A 20,870-nucleotide genomic window follows, 5' to 3' on the forward strand; every position below is an offset into this window, starting at 1 on the left:
GTTTCACTGCAGGGTGGGTGGTGGCTTTGTAAAGGGAACATAAACACAGATGCTATTGCCACCTTAGGTATGGGCTTTAATTAGTGAGCTTGCTTCATTCTGAAGGTGGTTTGGAGTGTCCCTTTAAATAGCATCTAGTTGACCAATATATGTTCAGAAAGCTGTCTGTTAGCACTCGATCTGGCACAGGGAACAAACCCTGGAGATAAAGAGAAGGGTGTTAAGGAATGAGAATTGCTTATCACTTTGGAGAAGTGCTTTTGCAAAGAGAAGTGCTTATCACATCGAGAAGTGCTTTCAAAACCCAAGCACAGCAGACTTTTTAAGGTATTGGTCTGATACTGATATATATTTATATATTGCATATCCAACATTAAGTTTTGCGGATATCCGTGACAAGTATAGACATAGAGGAATAAACTAAATTCTTCTAAAGTTAATGAGAAGATTTCTGCTGAAAGAAGAAAGGTGTGGGACTGGCTTTCAAACAGATCTTCAGCAGAGGCTTCAGAATGTTTACAGGTGATGATCTCCCTTCAAGGAAAGAGAGTGAAATAACTCCTGCTTGTACAATAATGCAGCAGTGAAAATCAAGTAACTTCACAGAATACAAAGTTGTTCATTATGGTCCTCAGATGAATGTATGAACCCAGCTAAGTTGTGACTAAGTTACAAATGCACAGAATATCATTTGTATTAGAGGACTTTACTTTTACATACCTATCCTGAGTAAGTTTAAAAAAAAAATAATTAGGTTTTCCTTTACTATAATCTTTCAGTCTATGTGTGCGAGTCAACAGAGCTGTGCCTGTACAATATAAGGTGATGCCTCCTCCAATCCACATCAGGCATCTGTCCTAGGGAATTACTGCCCACACTAAGATATATGTAGCAAGACAGGCTTAGAAGGACTGCGGAAAGGGAAGGTCAAACCTAAGCTCGCCTTTCTTTAATTCTGGTAGGAATGTAAGCCATTCTCCAAGCCATTGGGTACCTTCACACAGGCCTGATGAAGAAATGTCATGCAAATATATGTAAACAACACTTTCATCTGTAATTATGGAGGCTGGACTGTGTGATCTCCTGTACAGTCTAGAGGGGTCTTACTGACTACCTACACATACACAGCTACAGGGCAACCTTTAGCTTGACTTGCAGTGAATGCTTAACCAATCTGTTTCCTCCACAACAGTGTTAGCTAGTAATTTTATCTTGTCCTTAAGAAATCATAGGCTGCCAATCTCAACTGCAGTTAAGGCAGGGAAGCCTCCCCATTAGCTTTTACAGACCAAGACCTGAGCCACATATTTAGTGATAAAAAGCAGTGTTCAGCTCAGTGGCAGATAATATTATGCACATATATTTAAACAAGATAATCTTTTAATTTCACCAAGTCTAAAAATAAGCCTTTTGTGCCTCCTAATTTAAACCCACACTTGGGAGCAAGCACTGCCATCGGGAGCTGGAGCTCCCTTTTCACTTCAGAATTTCCCACCTACCAGCTGACCTCTGGTGATGTGCTGAGTGAGGAAAAAGCCATTCTGCAAATGACCAAATTCTTGCTTTTGACAAGGCAACCAGATTTCACCCCATGGTTTGAGATCCCACAGCATAATTTCTGCCTTCCTGGATGTGTAGATGGCACAGTGGTCACAGAGAAATAGGATCATGCTGCCAAGTCCCTGGCAGCATGAGCCCTTGGGATATGGTGTCTCCGATGCTGGAGGCATCACTGGCTGGTGGAACACACCTGAATCGTGCCACCCATGACAGGCAGTGACAGAGCCTGCCTAACTGATCTGGTCACTGTACCTTACCTACTTTGTGTTCTGCCCACTCAAATCTGTATCAAGTGTCCAACAAGATGCTTTGACTTAAGGACAAAAATACTTCCCTTTAAAGAAAAGGGATCTGGATTGGAAATGCATTTGATGACAAGTTGAGGTTCTGCGCCTGTATGTGTATTCCTGGGCTTTGGAGTGATGTCTTTATGCTTTGAAGTTTTTTTTTTTGGTAACAGGAAGTGGAATATTGATGAGGGCTGTGCCTAATGGGGAACTACCTGATTTTTACAACTTCTATTCATCATAAGTTCTGACAGCTACATGAGAAATTTGTGACTGTATATGAAAATGCTTTTTGTTATAGTTAACCCTCTCTTTCATAGGAGATATTGCCTATCCTGCTTCTCATAGAGATCAGATAATGTGCAGTTTTATCTTGGTCTACTTAACTAATTTGGAGAAATACAATAATACTAAGTACGTGTGACAGAGCTCTGTATAACTTTGATCTGTTAGCATGTATTTCTCCTGCTCCTACTTGCTAGCACAGTATATAGATACCAGTAAGCATGCAATACAAGATAAGCTATATTTTCCTTGCTGTTCCATTCTAATATTATGTGTCAAAACAGTTGCTGTGTAAAAAATTTTGCATTTCAAAACAGTTAAATTGAAAAATTTCCATTTCCACTACAAAGTCTTCTGTAGATGAATGTATGTTCATGAAAAAGAACACTTTCACATTCAAATTAAAGCATAGAACTGTTAAAGATCAAAGTAGCTCTAACCATTTAGATTACATTTTGGTGGAACTAGAAAATTAACATGTGAAGAAGAGCATGTAAATTATGTCATAGAGTATCTTAGAAAATATTATTTTTATAACTGAATCAAACTGACAGTGAAAGGAAGACTTTTTACTTGGATTTTACAGAAAGCTTACTGCTGGATAGCAAGCCAAATGTAAATACTAAAAGTAATATATGCAATTGCAGCAAGTATTTTAGTCAGGTGCAGCAGGGACCATTATTAGGACTTGTTTTACAAGCATTTAACATTTTCATAATAATCTGAAAGGGAAGGTTCATAGCATGCTAATTATGTTAAGAGACAATTCTAAACTGAAAGAAGTCACAAAGCATCAATGAAGACTGAGACATAATGTGACAGGACTGAAAGTATCAGAAAAACAAGAAAGAGAAAATGAGATTCAGACTTGGAAGTGTACAGTCAACTATATCTTAATAAAAAATGCTCTCCCCAGGAGAGAAATGAGCTTGGAACAAGCAAAGTATTAACACCAAAGGAGTAAGTGAATTAGATTTTGGTTGACATTTAATACAGAAATTGCATAGAAATCCCATACAACTTTTGTTCTGAGTGCTTGTGAAGAAGTCTGCTCCTTGGAGAGCTTACAGTAACTTCTAGGAACTCAAGGATGAAAGAAGTTCCCACACATTCATTCATGAGGAAAAAAAAATAAGATGGTTGCACTCAAGATCAGGCAAGTGGCAGCTGAGGTTGTGCTTATATACATATATTTATTTGAAGAATGCAAGGGCCTGAAGAAAGCTAAGCCTGGAAGTTTCTATCTGGTAGAAAATAATCAGTGCAGAAAAGAACTATCATGATCTGGGATACTTAGTGGTTCACCAGATCACTAGACATGTTGGTACAAAGAAATTTCTATCAGCCACAAGGATCAATGTAGTATAGCTTTTCTATCTTCTATATATTCCATATGATTTCATCTAACAGTTAAAAGCAGTAATGTCTATTTAGCATAAGCTGAGTTTATTCCTAAATGTCACTGGAGTGAGAGGCAATTCTGCAGTGAGATTTAAGTACACTACAGTATGAAATCAGTACATCCAAGGACTGCAAGACTGCAGCTCTACAGATGGTCCAACAATCCGCTGCAGCATTAAGAGGCATTTTCTACTTCTTTTTAAACACTGAAAACATCATTTTCCTGTGCACTAATCCAAATATTTTAGGGTGCACCTCTTCCAGTTGTGTCATCTGATTTGTTACACCACATTATCTCTCACTGTCACCCTTATCCCTCAGCTGTAGGTGCCACAAATGACAGAAGGCAGTACTTGTGTAAAATCGTAGCAATTTAGGAGCCCTAGTTTCAATTTCAAAAAGAAGAGAGGCAAATCCCAGAGCCTCTGAATTTTTCTGTCAGCTCAGAGATAGGCCATTTCCTATGTAGCACTCCCTCTGCTCTGGGCTTTTTCCTGCTTTGTGTGCTTCAGAAGAGGACGAAAAACTTGGAAGTATGGGGTGGATTTAGGGCTTGATGGTTTAGGGCTCGGAGAGAAAAAAAACAGGTGAAAAACTAAGAACGACACACTATTTCTAAGTGAATCTGCAAGATACAAAGCTTAAATTGATTTAAATTAAAAAGATAAAACTTTGATTCTCTGAAGTCAAAAGGTCCCATTGGCTTCAGGGGGATTCTCTGGCCAATAAACATACAGTCCCATGGCTAGATTCTGTCTTTGCACGCATTTCTGTAACTGAGCACAAAGCCGAATTCATGGAGTATCAGAACTCCTGCACTTCTGCACCTCCTCTGAGGAAACACTTCCCTTTGGTGCTGGGTCTGCAGGGAAACAGCTCTTTAGGACTGCTCAAACTGCCTCTCAACTGGTTTGCAGTAGTGTGATCCACTGCTGCAGGACTGAGGTATGCAGACACATGCACAATATGAGTAATATTCATATGGCCATGAGAGCTGAGAAGGAATTTGGATCAAATGTTCATCTCTAATCCTACACAGGGGGTGCATAGTTTTACTGGACAGTGGCTTAGGCCAATTATAATAATAAAACATGTCCTAATAAACAGAGTGGCAGAAAAGTTTAACTTACTCCTGTACAATTTGCAACTGAAGCACACAGTATGTTATGGAGGCCCCTACACATGAGCACACATGGGCAGAAAACATCCAATCGATTTTAGCTGCAACTTCATTTTTTTACCAGACAGAAACTACTATATATCCCACTACTGCAATCTAAATTGAGTGGAGGCCACATCTCTAGGGTCCTCAGCAGGTCTGAGCACACACATTTACAGATCTCAGTGTACATCCATGTACATGAGACAGCAAAGTTAGGCCAGAACTACAGAGGTTTTTTCATGATTTCAAATGAATTAATTTGTTAGGAGTGCTCTCAAAGATGACTTTTTTCCTTCTGCTTTCTTTTTAATTAAATTCCATTAACACATTGTTACCCTTTGATTAAGTTCTCAGCCACAACTGATTCAGCATATTTCACTTCTTCAGGTACCTAATTAGGATGCCAATCTTTACTCATGTTATTTCTTTGTAAATAAGCAGTACTTCCAGTGGCTTTGGTGAAATATAACTACAAGCACTAGACGAACAGAAATCCTCCTTAGCCAAAAATCACTGTTTGTCATTGTGTTTCAAACACTCTCACCTCACAGAGAGGTCTCTCTCACTTGTCAAAGACAAAAGCATGGGACAGGTTCTCCAAGGCCTTCAGAGAATCAGGGATATCCAGAGAAATGCATTCAGCATTTGTGCACTTCATGGATTTTGTGAGTTTGCTCTGGCACTGACATCTGTGCAGCCAAGGTATGAACTGGTACTTTTTCACAGTAAGTACCCTAGAATTAGCTGCTGTGGGTATTCTGGGTGTTGACAAGAATACGGGTGGTTGGCTGAAGAGATCATTTAACCCTGCCAGTAATGAGCTCATTTGAAACAAGCCCCTTCCTAATTATCACTTGGTTATGATTGATTCATCACCTGCTTTGATACTCCTATTTAATAAACAGAAAGGAACTGCTGGGTTTAAGAACTGCATAATTTTTACACAAAAACAGAGCTGCCTTAATATTATGTCAATTAGTTCCAGACTGATTTTCTTTCCTTTACTCTCTGTATGTGTGTGCACACACACACGTGTGAACATGTAACTATTGTGTGCCTGTGTATGGAATGCCTGAATGACATTTTAATGAAGACAGTACTGGAGCACAGCTTATTTATACACATTGCACTACAGGAATAAGGATTTTCCTTACCGATTTCACTCATGGATATCCCTGGAGCTAATTGCCCGTTGTTGAAAGAGCTATAGGTAAACAAGTTTGGTACAGAGGTGAGGTCATAGATAGGTTCCTGCTTTATCTGTTTGATTCCAGTCATGTCTAACCCCGACTGGTCTGGGGAGGGCTGGGCAGAATCCACGTTGTAATAGCCCTCAGACTTCGGCAGATCGATGACGTGCCCGTTTGAGTAGGTGCTGCCAGTTTCGTTATTCAGATTGTTCAAGCCATTGCTGATGCTGCTGCTGTAAACCCTGGCGAGGGCTTCTGCCTCACCACTCTGCTGCTGCCGCTGTTCCTGCAGTCGCTGCTGGTGCTTCTGCACTTCAGCATATAAACTATCCCTCTGCTTTTTGGACATTCTTCCAAATTTCACAGCTGAAAAGCAAAACACAATGCAAACCGTTGTCTTTAAATTTTTTTTGATTCCCCCTCAACCCCACCACTGATCTGATACTAACTTTCAGGGTTAATTTTTCTGTGGAAACATATTTTTTCTGTGGAAATGAGAAAGATGCAAAGCTTTACATCACATACATCTCATAAAAGAAAAAATACTGCATACTTGAATTTTCCAGGTGACAACAATGACTCCTATTTGACAGGAGGGCTTCAGTCAAGCAATTCACTTCCAACTCTGAATGTTAAAAAGACCATGCATTCTTTTATAACTCTGTGTTCACTGAACAACAACCCAGAGCTGTATGAAACGTACAGTCTGTAATTTCATATCCATTTACTAACTTCACACAAACCTTTACACAGTACAGTAACAAGATTAGCATTCTGGGTGAAAACAAGCCCTAAAGCCTTATTATCACATCCTTTCAATGGGGTGTTATCTTCCTATTTAAAAAAAAGTAATCTTACAGGTTAGAACCTAGAGGAAAATAACAAATTTGAAGGTAAACAGCACAAATGAATGTCATCTTTTCCACTGAGCAAAGTCTTAGGGATTTATGCAATCTCCATTTTAATAATCTGCATGCACAAATCCATGCACTCCTTCTGTTAAGAAAGAGAGGAAAATATAAGAGGGCAAACCATTTTCCCCAGAAATAGGGTTCATTACAGTGAGATTGAAATGTTCAAAGGTGACAGGCTGATTGCTGTGGAACTAGGATTAAATCCACAGCCTGTATATACAGTAGATCACAGCTGATTATCACTCTCCAACCTTATCTTTGTACAAATTCTGTTCTTCTAGTGGGCTAGATCTTGGCATCTTAGAGCAGAGGTAGTTGTTGCTTGTGCTCTAAAACGAATGGGAGATACATTCAGCAGAGTTCATCAGAACAGGTAAGGTGACATAGCTCCAGAAACAGACTTCTATGTATTATGAGGTGTATTTTCTGTACTGTGTATTTCTATACTATCCAGTCCATCTGAAATTTGGATCAATTCAGAATCATATTTATTAGCAAGGGACTCTCATTCAGCCCTTGAGAAGGGTTTGAACCTGTGTGTGGATAAACGTGAAATTCTTCCAACAGGAAAAAGAACAGAAAAAATAGAGCATAATACGAAAATACAGTGCCAGAACAACAAGGTGACATCTGCTTAATTATCTTTTTTTTTTTTTTACACCAAGAGGGTTTTTTTCTTATTGTCAACCTCATTTTAGTTGCAGCCTTACACTCAGGCTACAAGCTACTTCACACAAACTCACAAACTCAGTAATGCCCAGCCTGCCCCTGGAATCAGTGCATGGCATGCTGTATACCCTCATGAACAATATACAGTGACTCTATTTTTAAATAGTTTTAAATAATGCAACTGTGTATTTTCTTCAAATTTAGGACCTCAGCAGTAAAACCAAATATCCACTGTTTATCCTCATTATATATTCATTAATTGGATTCTCCAGCTGCTGTCAATTAGCATCCTGCCTCTTCATGATAAAAATGAATTTATTACATGGCTGAGAGGTAAAAATCAAACTAAAGTTTTTTGTAAAAAAATTCACACAGTCAATTGTAAATTTGCAAGAGCTCTTAATATTCTTAATCCTAAGCAATCATAAAGACCCTTACATAAACTATGAGAAAACAAAGTGATACTGTTGGAAGAATCACTCATTTTGTCTCTCTGCAGTGGTCTCTGAATTACTGGTTGGGAAGACAGCACTGTCAGTCTCATTAAAATGCTCCTGTGATACCTTACATCATTGGAAGATACTCCTTTCAGGAGGAAAGCATGTGCTGTTAAATTGCTGAAATGTTACTTCTTTAATCACCATGAAGGAGCTAAGGTGTCAAGTAAACTGGATGCTAGGACCAAAAAGAATTCATGGATTGAAGGCCAGATTGCAAGGCCCCTCCCAGATTGGTGAGAGTGGTAAACAATTTCAGTGAGACTTAAGATACACTGAGGTAGAAGACCTATTATGGTCCAAATTTTATACAAGTTTATAGCCTGTGGACTGTCTAAATAAAGTTGCTCTTTAAGCAACTTCTCTGTTGATAACTTAATTTCAAAATACACATTTTGTGTAAACCTTTAAGGAGAGAAAACTGCTTTCAGGAAAATGAAATTAGTATAAACTGCTTTTAAAAGTCAGAACATTTTCTTCTAGTACTTTCTTACTATATAAAACATGTTTTTGAGCTGGAAACTCCCTGCACAAGGAGTGGTGCCTAGGGCACGTCTGCTGTGGGCAGCCTTGCCCAACCCTCCCATGGTCTGCAGTTTTGGTGTGATGCATGCTCTCAGCCTGCTGATCATGGCTGATCACACCACAGTCTGGAAGGTGGACCAGAGCTCTACAAGGACCACAGGATCCTGAGATGACATAGATTGTGAAGAGTTTTGGCATTTTCAGTGCTAAATTAGGAGAAGTTCTTCTATAGACCCAGATAGGGAGAGGAGGCAGCATGCAAGTAAAAGAAATGGGGCTACTTCCAGTGCACTATATTTGGCCAAGCTCTGAATAAAACAATCAGAAACACAATGCTATCAAGGTGTAAATTTCTGTTGGGCTGCACCTCCTTACTACCAGACCTTTAGAGATCTCAGGGAAATGGATGCTTTCACACATTGATATTAAATGTTAAGATAAACGCTGATGTTTAATGTAATGTTTAATATAAACCCACCTCTCCAGAGGTGACCTTTTTGTGCTCTGTGCTTTTGATTAGAATAACATATTCTTTCTGTTCTAAACTAATACTGCTCTCCATTTTGTGGTTTTTCCCCACCCCTCCCCATGAAAATAGCCTTCTTTGTTAACTGGATGGCAAAGATCACCTCACAGTGCATGCATTACAAAGCACGGAGCTTCTCCTCTCTCTCTTTGCAGAAATCTACAGGGAGTTTAAGTAAGTCAGCAGTGAAGAAAAATTTCAAAGGGCTTAGATGCGAAGCAGGAATTTGACTCCTTACCATCTCGAGACATTCCCAGGGCAAGACATTTCTGCAGTCGGCAGTGTTGGCAACGATTTCTGTTGGTTCTGTCAATTAAACAGTTTCTCTGTCTTGGACAGGAGTAGGATGCGTTGTTCTGCTGACTCCTCCGAAAAAATCCCTTGGGGCGAGAGAGCAGGAAAGACCAAGTGTTACCACGAGCATATTTATGTGCGTGTGCACGCATGCGGACACACACACAGACAGAAGCATGCAAACAATTGCAGAAAACTCTTATTTAGTGCACTGCTACTTATGCTGTGGCTCTGCAGGTATGATGGTATTGTAGTAAAGAACATTTAATTATAATAAGGTATTCTGTGTATTCTGTAAAGAATATGATTCCACTTTGTTAAAACCTAAATAATGTTACAGAATGCATTTTTATTGTGCAGTAATGACCCTGTATTGTCTAATACTTCATCCTAATAGAGGAAAAACTCGTCAGCGTTTGTGAGAGATGACTTCAAAGTACTTGTTTTGACATTTCTCCCTTTAATGAAGAGACTGGTAACTGTTAGTGTGTACACAAAGCATGAGAAGCTGAAGTCTGCTGTTCAGCAAGACTTCAACTTGGCAAATGTTGATCTGATCTGGAGAGGTATATGATTCAGGAGTGAAGTAATTAAAATTCAGTCTTCACAAAAGCACCAGGATATAATGACTGTATCAAGTAAAGCCAACACACAAAGGAGAAAGCAACACCTTTAGATACTACCATGAGAATGCAATGGCATTTTCTACAGGCTGTTTGTCTAGAGATCTGAGGGCTAGAGGGGAAGTACATACACCGAAGTCCTTATGAGCTTCCAGCTGCTATGAGGTGGCACCAATGGGCACTGTTATGGTAGAAGTGACATGAAGCAGCTGAGGTGACAAGAGGAATGAAAACAGGGTGTGAAGAGAAACACAAAGAAATAGATTGATATTAAATACATAAATAAATAATAATAAAAAAAAAGTCAAGAGCATCTGCAAGTCCAGAGAGATAAAAAACAGAGAAGGTACCTAACCAGTCTGGCAACTTTAAATACAAGAAACTGCAGGTTGTGGTGGGAAAGCTGAAGGGTAGCCTGGCCACTGCAGGAGGCTATGAGTAGTGAAACAGCAGAAATATCTGTAATACAGTTACACCAGTCACCAGAAGTGACACCAAAATGCTTGTGCCTTTCTGGGGTGGCTTGCAAACACCCTGGAATGAAGCCAGAAAAAACAGCTGATTTCATTTAAAAAACTAGCGTATCTCTGCATAGGCTGCTGGATGTTAATACTGAGCAATGGACAAAGTCACATGGTAACAGTGCTACAGGCCTCCATTCACTTGCTACAGTTTATACACAAATTCTTGCTCAGGTGCTGGCCAGCTGAATGAGGGTGGTGTGGCGTGTCCGCGACAGGGACAGGCGTGGCGTTCCACCAAGGACACCGGCAGTGCTAGTTCAGAAAGTCAAGCATAGAGACCCACTGGAACTGGCTCGAGCTTGTTCTATCAGGGACTACAGTTTATACAAAATAGAAATTAAAGTTCACAATTTGTACTTTTAAGAAAATAGGTGCCCTTTGGAGGGAACTCTCTGAAAACTATTGGTGGAAACTTAACGGATCTTAGCTGAGCAAAACTTCCCAGATATAGTAGAGGTGCCTTTAATTTAAGACTAAATGGATCCTAATTGCAGATGCCTCTGCTGAACATTATAGCCAGTTTTGGTTTTGACTTGTGAAGGGTTTTCTGTTTTCAGTTTTAGATTTTAGCAGCATCTATGCTGCTAATCTCTATTTCAGAGAACAAATTAATTCAGTAATGTTAAAAAAACACACACAATCATTTAGCATTGACAATGCCTTCTCCTGCAGTACTTTTTGTTCTCTTTAAGGTTGATCTCATCTCAGAGGAATTTGTTTCATCTTAACCCTCCTAAGGAAAAAAGGACCATATTATGTATCAAGGGTTACATAAGAAAATTGATTTACAGCAGGTAATTAATTTTTTGGAAGAGAATTTTATGTTCTCATTCTCCTGCCTAAAATCTGAATGCTGTCTTATAAAGTAGAGATAATCCAATTATTTTATTTTTATGGTATCTTTATATAGATTTGGATACATTATTCTACATCAGAATAATTCCATTTATGTGAAAGGAAGATGTATTTCATTACTGAGGAGCTAAGGAGTTAAATGCTGATTTCCCAGTACTTCCAACATGGACAACAAGTCTTTCATGAACAAATCACTTCACCCACCAAAAACAGCCAGTCTGAGAAAGGAAATCACTGAATGAACTGCTTTCTAATTCATGATAAAACAGTGGTACAAAGTACTTTGTTTTGGGGGTAGCAGGAGAAAGAAGAAAAGGCTTCCTAGTGAAGAAGGAGCTGCAGAGATAGATGTGATATGAACTCATCTTCAGGTCTTCTCACTCTTTCCATAAGAATAGTGTCAGAGCTGCAGACTCAGTGGGTCCAGCAGGTCCATGGCATATGCAACGTTCAGCATAAGGCAGGCATGCATACAAACCAACAGTAATGTTTCAGACGACCCTTAAGCACTTAGAATTTGGATTTGCAGCAGCATAGCTAATGTAGGCACACTGAGTTAAAGGATTTTCTGTTCCTTGAAGTTTGTAGCACTGCCACTGGCACTCTAAGTCTTGGATTCTGTATCCTGAAATGCTGTAGCTGCCTGGTGCCTGGCTCAACATGTGTGCATGCCTGTGGAGTGATTCTAACCTCTGTCTTCCATGCATGGCCTCCATTCTTAATCATTGCAGGTTTCCAACAAACTGAGACAAAAAGAGCCAGAAATTACCAGTGTGCAGGCCAAGTGAATAGCTATTTAAATGCTGGGAAATTTGAAATGCTTAAATGGATAGCAGAGCTGCACTGCCAGAACTTAACAGGGAACTCTGACAGACTGAGATGCCTCCCAGTGGAAATGATGTGAAAAACCGACACCTTTTTTTCACACAGGCTCACAAAACAAGATTAGACTAATTGATCTGATACAGCAAAACTGGCACAAACCCAACAGCGTTAAAACTGTTATAAGTGGAAGAGAATCTCTTTATCTCAATAAGCAGTCTACTCACAGAGCACAGTGGTATCATCTCCTCTTGAGGCACACACAAGGGCCAGCATTAACCCTAATTACTTCTAGGGAAGACTATACCCCTAGACAGTCTGTGGGCTCTGAGAAAAGATGCTTTTTTTCTGCTTAAAGTAGTTTTCTTCTGTAGCTTTTGTGCCAATTTTGGAAGTATCAGATCAATTAGTTTAATCCTGTTTCATGTGGTTGTCATAAGAAGATGGTTATTTCTAGTCCTGTGCCACATTAAGACAAAGATACACTGCAAATTGTTCTGCTCACAATTGTTAATGCTCCTGAACCACACCCCCCCATCTTAACTACTATATTAGTTCTCAATGAAACTGGCATTAAAATACTTCTTTTGCAAATGGGTGCACCCCAAATTTTCAGATTTTTCAGCTGTTCTAATACTTTGTAAAACATTAGGTACAGACTTATGATTTCACTCTTCAAATAGGCACCCCTTTTCAAGCACGACAGTTTGTGTGTTTCCACATACAAGAAATCAGAGATGCTGCCTCTCCTTTGCAATCTTTGCAATTTCCCATTTACAACTAAAACTGAAATACCAACGTGTAGTATGAGATTCTGATTTGTCATGAATAATAATGTAATTCCTTAGATAATAAAATCACAGACCATTTTTAAAATTGAAAATCGAAGCCTTTCTTCTCTTTGCTTGGGTTTGGTTTGTGCCATTTGAACTAGTGCCTGAGATAATATGTTGATATGTCTAAGCAGCAAGTCTATACGTCTACCCATCTGCCCTTTTTCTTTAACCTACAGTTCCCAGCAATTGCCCCAGCACTAAATCCTACGAAGAAGATGACAAAGGACCCTTTTACACTGCTCATAATGTAGAGGAATTCTTTCTTTTGGAGATTACAATTTGGCCTGCAGATTGTGCAGAAGGAGATAAAAAACGACCAAACTCACACCTCTAAGCTCTTAAAAAAGGCTGACCAGAAGTAACATGCCAACTGTAATGCTACACGGGTTGTATAGGAAACAAGATAAGAAATCCACCTCTTTCAAAGCTGATTTAAGGTAGAACAGGTGTGGCTTACATTTGCCAGCCTCTGTTGGTGTCAGCACTTACACTACATCAGATGTAATTAATTCATGTTTCAAACAAGGAGGTAGCTCTAAAGACTATTTGATAAAATGGAAAGCAACTAGAAAAATTAGGCACGAAGTGCATCTTTATCAGCAGTAGGTTTTGCAGCCTTTGGAACCACTTGCTTGAAAGCTTGTAAGAGTATATCATTGTACATAGGTGCCTGAGGCTAATGCAAATGATGATGACTATGCTGTATTAAAATCTCATACCTTGCAGCCTTCACATGTGATGACTCCATAGTGTATTCCAGAGGATTTATCACCACAAATTTTGCATGGTATCACTTCAATTTGTGCTGAAAAAGAAAATGAGACAGATATTTTGGGTATATAATTGTATTTAATTTCTTTTTTTTCTCAAAAAGAGACTTTTATAAATAGAGAGTAGATAACCAGTTGAACCCCAACAAAATAAAAATATTTTGTATTGTATTTCTGTTTCTGAATACCTTGGTTTGGCAAATTTTAAATGCTTCACATTATGTAGTTTCTGTTACATCCCCCCAAACTTTTCAACATTATAAAATATCTCACAATTAGTAAGTTTCTTCTCATATTCCTTTTTTAATTGCTAATGACAGTCATTAGGAGTCCTAAACAATAATCTGGATTGTCCTTTCCTACATATTTTGAATATTTGTGACTTTCCATTTTTCTGAGGTAGAAATATGTGGTGTATTTTGATGCCCTTTTTAAAGCAGAGTAGAGAGGGTGAAGTTTTCACTTCCTTCAAATTACGTTCAAGACACGAAGATACTAATACAACTGCCAGAGACAGCCTGGTAAATGCTTGCTTAATCTTCCTGTCTCTTCATATGATTTAACACTGGGTCATTGGCAGGCAAGGCCCACGGATGGAGTTTGGGTAGCCAGTGCCTGTGTACTGGGAAAGCCAGGTACAGTCTGAAAATGTTTAAATATGGATGTGCTTCAGATCCTTTTATAAACATAGTGGTGGTCTCATTCTGAGAAGGAAAACACATTTCATTATTGTCCATATTTTATTTTTTTTCCTAACAGAGCTGTTTGATTCTCTCAATTATTTTGAATCCCGTGTGTTCCCTTTGATGATGCTCTAAGAGCACACACTTAGACATGTAAGGAAGAACTGTGCCTTTATTTTGCTTGAATGAACTGAGAAGAAATGTTAAACTTATTTTCTCTCCCTTTCATTTGTTCTTCTGTGTAGGATGCATGCCTCCCTGCTATTCTCCTACTTGGAAGCAGCATCACATTTGGAAAGTACTCCTGGCAGATGTTGTTTCTCCATGCCCAGGGCAGTAACAGCAGCAACTCAAGTTGCAACTCTGCCACTCAAGTCACCCATCAAATCCTTAAGTAGAAAAGCTTTTTTAGTAGAGCTAGCCAATGCACAATGATAGGTAACTGTTAGCACTTAAACAAGACACATTTAACTCTAAAATGGATTGAGACAGGGAAATGAGATTATTGTCCAGATGCTAATCCTAAAAAGAGCATCCTATTTCAAACCCGTGGGCTGTTGAAAAGATTAAAAAAACTGGAAAAAACCTATGTTTAAAAAAGACTGCACATTGTAAAAAGCAGTCAAAATTTTAAGTAAATATGTTTGCACAGTGGATACTGTGAAAATATAATCATATAGCCTGGATTATGCCCCATTTCTTCTACTTATGATCATTGTTTGTCTCTTTTAGCAGAAGCCAGAAGTTTCTTTCCTAGCACTTCCTTCTTCCCACTACCTCGTAGTTAAACAACCAAAACTCAGTACTATGTCCCAGTGAGCCGCCACCACACTTCCCACTGAAAGGTGCATTTCATACCCTACTCCTTTATGCTCCTGTTTGGTGTAGAGGCTTACAGGGTAAACTGTACAGGGTGAACACTAGCAGGCCCTCTACTTTGGAAAGTCAATTAACTATTCCCTTGGGACAGCATATCCCAAGAGACCCGGGCAAGAGGAACTTACATGGATGGCTGAAGAGACTTTAGCTCCCCACTGTGAGCTCATTTTCCTGACACACTCTTTCTGATCTAGCATAACTTTAGGCATTGCTCAGGCAAGCAAACCAGTATTAAAACTGCTCCTAATCCATGTTGCATAGAGGGGACTCCTTAACAGAGAAACACCTGCGGTTCTTTGGAAATTTTTCCAGGTTGATCCTGCTCAAAAATTGCTATGCCTTATGCCCACTGGGATAATATAAACATTTAAACATGTGCCTCCAGGCACTGCTTTTTGTGAGGCTACTTTGAGTAACTGTTCACAGGTCTCTGCTTGAGAGTCATGTGGATGGAGAAAGTCTGGGACCGTGTGCTGTTTTATGTTTCAAAGACATATGCCAATGTCAGAGGCATGAACTACAATGAGAATGGAAAGAAATCTGCAGAAAAGACAAGACAGAGAAAAAAAAGACTACAAAAATATCAAGGTACCTTTAATGTGACTTGTGTATACCATTTTTAACAGAGAGAGAACTGATCCTGTGAGCATTTAGCACAGTACTTTTTACTGTAAGCAAACAATATTTTCATGCAGGAGTTTTAATTATAAGCTCTACATTCATGGTATTTGTGGATCAAGTCCCTAAATGCTAAAGCTTTTGGTTTCAATTAATATGCAAAAAATATTTTACACTTGCGACTCTTCAGCTAAACCTTTATTCAAAAATAACTATTCTGTAAATTAGTAAATGCAGGTTTGTCTAGGAAATTGCTGCCATTTCTCCTTAAGAGAACTCACAGAAAAACATCCTTAGGACACAGAAAGCATTTGAATAAGTTTGGAAAAATGTTTTTTGCTACTGTTCCCCAGACATTTTTTTTTCACAAAACATCAGAATAACTTCAGGATCTCTAATATAAATCTTCCTTGTACAGGGCAGATAAAAAAGAAGACCCCAGAAGGGTCTTGAGATACTGTAATCAACATTGAGTGTACCTTGTTTCTTTTGCAGATATAATCACAAGTCACAGATCGCAGAATATTCTGAGTTGAAAGGGACCCACCAGAATCATCAAGTTCAGCTCTCAAATGAGTGGTCTGTAATGGCACTGAATGCACAGCCTTGGTATTATTAGTTGACACAGGGTACTACAGTTTTTGCACATTCTGTTTTTATTTGTCCACCTGTGATCTTATGTTGTTTTTCTTACTCCACCTAACAGACCACCAAACAGTTTAGGGAGCTGTGTATTTGACTCTCTTTACAGCTATTATAAAATAAGCAGCTTTCTTCAGAACTCCTTGAAACTATAAAATGCATTGAGTGCCAAGTGCCACTTCCTAAATATTGAGGCAAAAATGGAATGAAATCAATAGCAGATCTGCCACAACTGTAGCTTTCACCGGCACAGGAACAGAACTTTCTCCCAGTTCAGTAAACATGAGGAAGGAATTAGAGCAAAACTACATAGCTCCACTTTGAAAGTCTTTCTACTTGCCTTCTCACCCATTTTCACTCTGACACTATGAGCAAGAAAAATGGCTCCTGCCTCTTTTGAGGTGAGCCTCAACCTGAGCCCACTTGTCCAATTTTTCAGTAAGCACACTGAGATGTACCACTCAAAAAAAGCCTGCAAACCCACTATTGTCCTGATGTCTAAGATATAACATTTATAATGTTTGGATATATGCTGCTTAGTGATTGCTCCCTAAAACCAGCTGTAGTGTCTTTCCTCAGTACCACAGGGTAATGTCTCTGCAGTATTCAGCTCTTATTTTATATTTAAGTTGAAAGTTCTTTAGGACAGGAAACTGCCTCCAGTTTTATGGGACAGTCTACAAATTGTAATGCCACAATGGAAATTAATTAATTCTACATGACTAGTAATTATAATCCACACGTGATGGGATTCCACCTGGAGTTTAATTCACTCTCTCATGACAACAGAAAGTAGGGTGGAATTCTTCAAGGAAGAAAATCCAAAATTATCTCACATATTTGAAATGAGCACTTATATATTAACAAATAGGTAATTAGAAACATCTTCAAACAAAACATTTGCTCAAATGCGCCCCAAGAAAAATCAAAAGTATACTGAGCTGCCTTTTCTTTTTTCCCCACCAATAGAACATTTACACAGGGGCACAAAATTCATTATCCTAAAGGCAGAAAAATAATCAGGTTTCAAAAGTTGTTATATGGGTGAGATTAGGAATGAATCTGTAATGGGAGCCAGTTAATTGTCTGAATTCCTCCTGAAAGAAAGGTAAGAGTCAACAAGGAAGCTTATTGTATCTCACGTGCACTTGGGGGGATTGTCACTCACATGCACATGATGCCTAACAGAGAAAAACTAAGCTCATTTTTTATATGTATTCAGTTTAATATCTGAAGAACTTCACCTGGGAAAGACAGGATTATAATCTCACAGACCTGTAGCCAAACCAAAACTTAAGGGGAAAAAAAGACTTGAGCTTTCAGTATTTAGCTCTCGATCAAAAGATGGTAATAAAGCATACCAGGCATAAACCTTGAAAAGGAACTGTTGTCTCTAATTTGTAGATCCAGCAAGGGGTGCACTTGGAAGCATCAAGGCTAACCAGAGAACTCATAGTGAAAAAACCAGTTGCTTCACCTTTCAAGAATTCCCATCATCCTTTTGTAGCCTTGAAAACTGCTGGTAGATTGGCCTGGTTCGCTTTCATGTTTCTGTTCCTAACTGATTTCAAATTAAGTACATTCAGCATTTTTATCTACTTGCCAACTCTGCCTTTTTTATCCTGACCTCTTTGAGGAGGAAATGCTTTTTTTCCTTGCATGTTACTGTCAGAAGTTTCCACGGTAAGGTAGGCTGCCAATGAGATCTTGGCATCCGCTTTGCTACTGAAATAGATGTTCTCTAGCTTCTCAGCAAGGCTTCAGGTGCTCTGCATTTAATAATCTGGAAATACACGGCTGAGGACACTTATGTTTACAGCCCCTGTCATACCTCATGCAGTGAGACCTACAGAGTTAGTAATAGCTCAGCAAGTTAATTAATTCCAGATAATGTTAACTGATGTCTGTAGATACATTAGCTGTCAATCACACCCCAAATGAGCCATGAGAGTAAACTGATATGGTGCAGTTCACCCAGAAAAGTAATGTTTTCATGAAATCATAGCACTTTTGAACAGAGACACGTTAAACTCTGACTGTGGGTCTGGTGCTTGGATTTGTTACAGCAACAAAGATTCTCTGCAAAGCTGATGGTTCTCAAATAAGCCAGCCCTACAGCTCATGAGCACAGATATACAAATCTCAAGAAGCAGCAGCTCTTGTATTTCTCTGTGTTTCACTGGGTACAGATATTAGATTTCATCTGTACATGAGATACAAAAACATGTCATGAGTAGCAATGTAAGCAATAGCCCTAGAATTTAGATATTGAGAAATCTGACAGATCATTGCTGAAAATAGGGTACATTAGTGCAAAAAAAGAATTTTTTTTCAATAAATGTATGTAATTATCATGTCTGATTTCTTTCATTGTCTCACACTCTTAGCTGAAGTTCTTTTAATCTATAACCAATGCCACTTGGAAGTTTATTTGGTAATACGTTTTCTTTTCCCCCTTCCTCTTTCATGATTTTCCATTGGGGGAAAAAAATGAACAAAAAGGCCCCAAAACAAAACTCAAACCAAAACAAAGCATGCTGAATTGTATACCAGCTCTGCTTATAGATCAACTCTGCCTTTTATTACATGCCTATTCTAAAGATGATTGGAAAAGACTATTTTAAAACCTAAAGTTTTTTTTAAATAGCAAGTATTTATGCAGTTACTCTGTGCATCCTTATTGTGTGCATTGAAAGTCTATTAAAACAAAAGACCAAACCTTAGAAATAAGTGTGAAAATGTCTGTAGAGAGATGAAAACTTTTAAAATTATGTGCTGTATATTAGCCTTTGTGCATATGAAGAAATATGCTTATGTCTGCACTGTAAATACATACTTTGGAAGATGTCCTCTTGAGTTCCATGGCCATATTAATGTTTACCAAAGATTGTCAAATGGTTTGAAATAGATGAATATGAGTTCAAATGATCATGGCTGCTCTACAGCTAAAGGCATTTAAAACTGTTCATATTATTGCATTTTTTTGTATCTTATTGCTGCACAGTAATTTTGGAACAAGTCTGGAAAGAATGATATACACAGATTACTTGCCTTTATATTCAGCAGAGAAGGTGAAATTATTATGAGCACAGTATAACAACATAAAGTGTTAATAAGCACTGAAGTAAGAAAAATGTTTTGTTCAAATACTGCTTCTTTCCTTTCCTAAGTGGAACTACACTGGATCTAGCACTGTTATTTAAAATTTTATGGATACTAAAAAGTTGTTATATTTGTGATGGATCAGAGTTACAGATGAGATGAGATTTTCAGATAGATTTAATACCTTTTACTGAAGAAAGAGATACATTCTTTTTTAAAAAAGGGATATGTTATTTTTGAAAAGAAATGTTTTTGGACACCTAACTTTTTATCACAGCTTAGATAGGAGCAAAGGACCTCAAGCTTAAAACAGGTTAAGGATAACTGCTCCAAGCTGAATTTCATTGTGATGGTCAACTAGAAAAGCCACAAGCTCTGCAAGGCTGGATGTTTCTCTGTGAAGCAAAGGCAGTTGTGAGCCAAAAAAAGGGTAACCATTTTAAGAGTAGTGATATAATGTCATGAGATAATGACATATTTTGGATCACAAGTATTTTTTATTTTCTGCAAACCTGATTATTTCAGTTAATTAAAATAATTTGTAAATTAACAGAAAACCCAGATTTTCACTGAGTTATTACAAGACAGCAGTGGTGATGCAATTTCCTGGACTCCAGCAAAAACACTGTACAGCTTTGTTGCCAAGAATGTCAGCACAGCACTCAGCGAAACCCTAAGAGATTAGGAATCTGACAAAGGCACACAAATTGCTACCTAGAAGCTTGTTGTTTCTTTAATTTGGACAAAGCAGAGTGGCTGAAGTGCATAACAAGCACAAGTGTTCAGGGCTTTCTCAGATGTTTTGGAATGGTTCACAGGGAAGGAAGACAGCGGAAGAGAAGCAGAACTGCCTGTATTCCCTCTGTTGGGCAGTGCTGACTAACACAAAGTACAGCCCATTGTCCAGATCCCAAAGACTGAACTCAGGTGCCTTGTCAGAAGCTGTGGCTCAAAACATGATCCCCTAAAGTCTGTGCTCACAGAGGTCAGAAAGCATCAAAGGATCAGTAAATGCTGATGGCTCACCTAGCACTCTGTAAATCAGTACAGAAGCATTTTCATTGTCTCTCAGTGTGGACTTCTCTGTATTAAGCTATGAACTCTTTTCCCTAGTAAGTCAAATCCATGGAAATCATGTGTGAAACTTCACAGGATGGTACTACTGTAACACAAGTTGTTACACAACAAAAACATATTGCCAAACTA

General features: G+C 38.5%; 1 protein-coding gene across 3 annotated transcripts in view; it reads right to left on the reverse strand.

Annotated features, from left to right (window-relative positions):
- The window catches only part of RORB (RAR related orphan receptor B), a 136,023-nt gene that overhangs the window by 28,082 nt on the left and 87,071 nt on the right, over positions 1-20,870 (reverse strand). For all 3 annotated transcript variants that reach the window (XM_015615293.3, XM_033520598.1, XM_015615295.2), the window contains exons 2-4: positions 13,690-13,775; positions 9,255-9,396; positions 5,850-6,251 (exon numbers count right to left, since the gene is read on the reverse strand). In XM_015615293.3, coding sequence (XP_015470779.1) covers positions 5,850-6,251; positions 9,255-9,396; positions 13,690-13,775 — 630 coding nt within the window. The remainder of the gene's footprint in view (positions 1-5,849; positions 6,252-9,254; positions 9,397-13,689; positions 13,776-20,870) is intronic.

This window comes from Parus major, chromosome Z, assembly GCF_001522545.3.
Source record: "Parus major isolate Abel chromosome Z, Parus_major1.1, whole genome shotgun sequence".
Lineage (NCBI taxonomy): Eukaryota > Metazoa > Chordata > Aves > Passeriformes > Paridae > Parus > Parus major.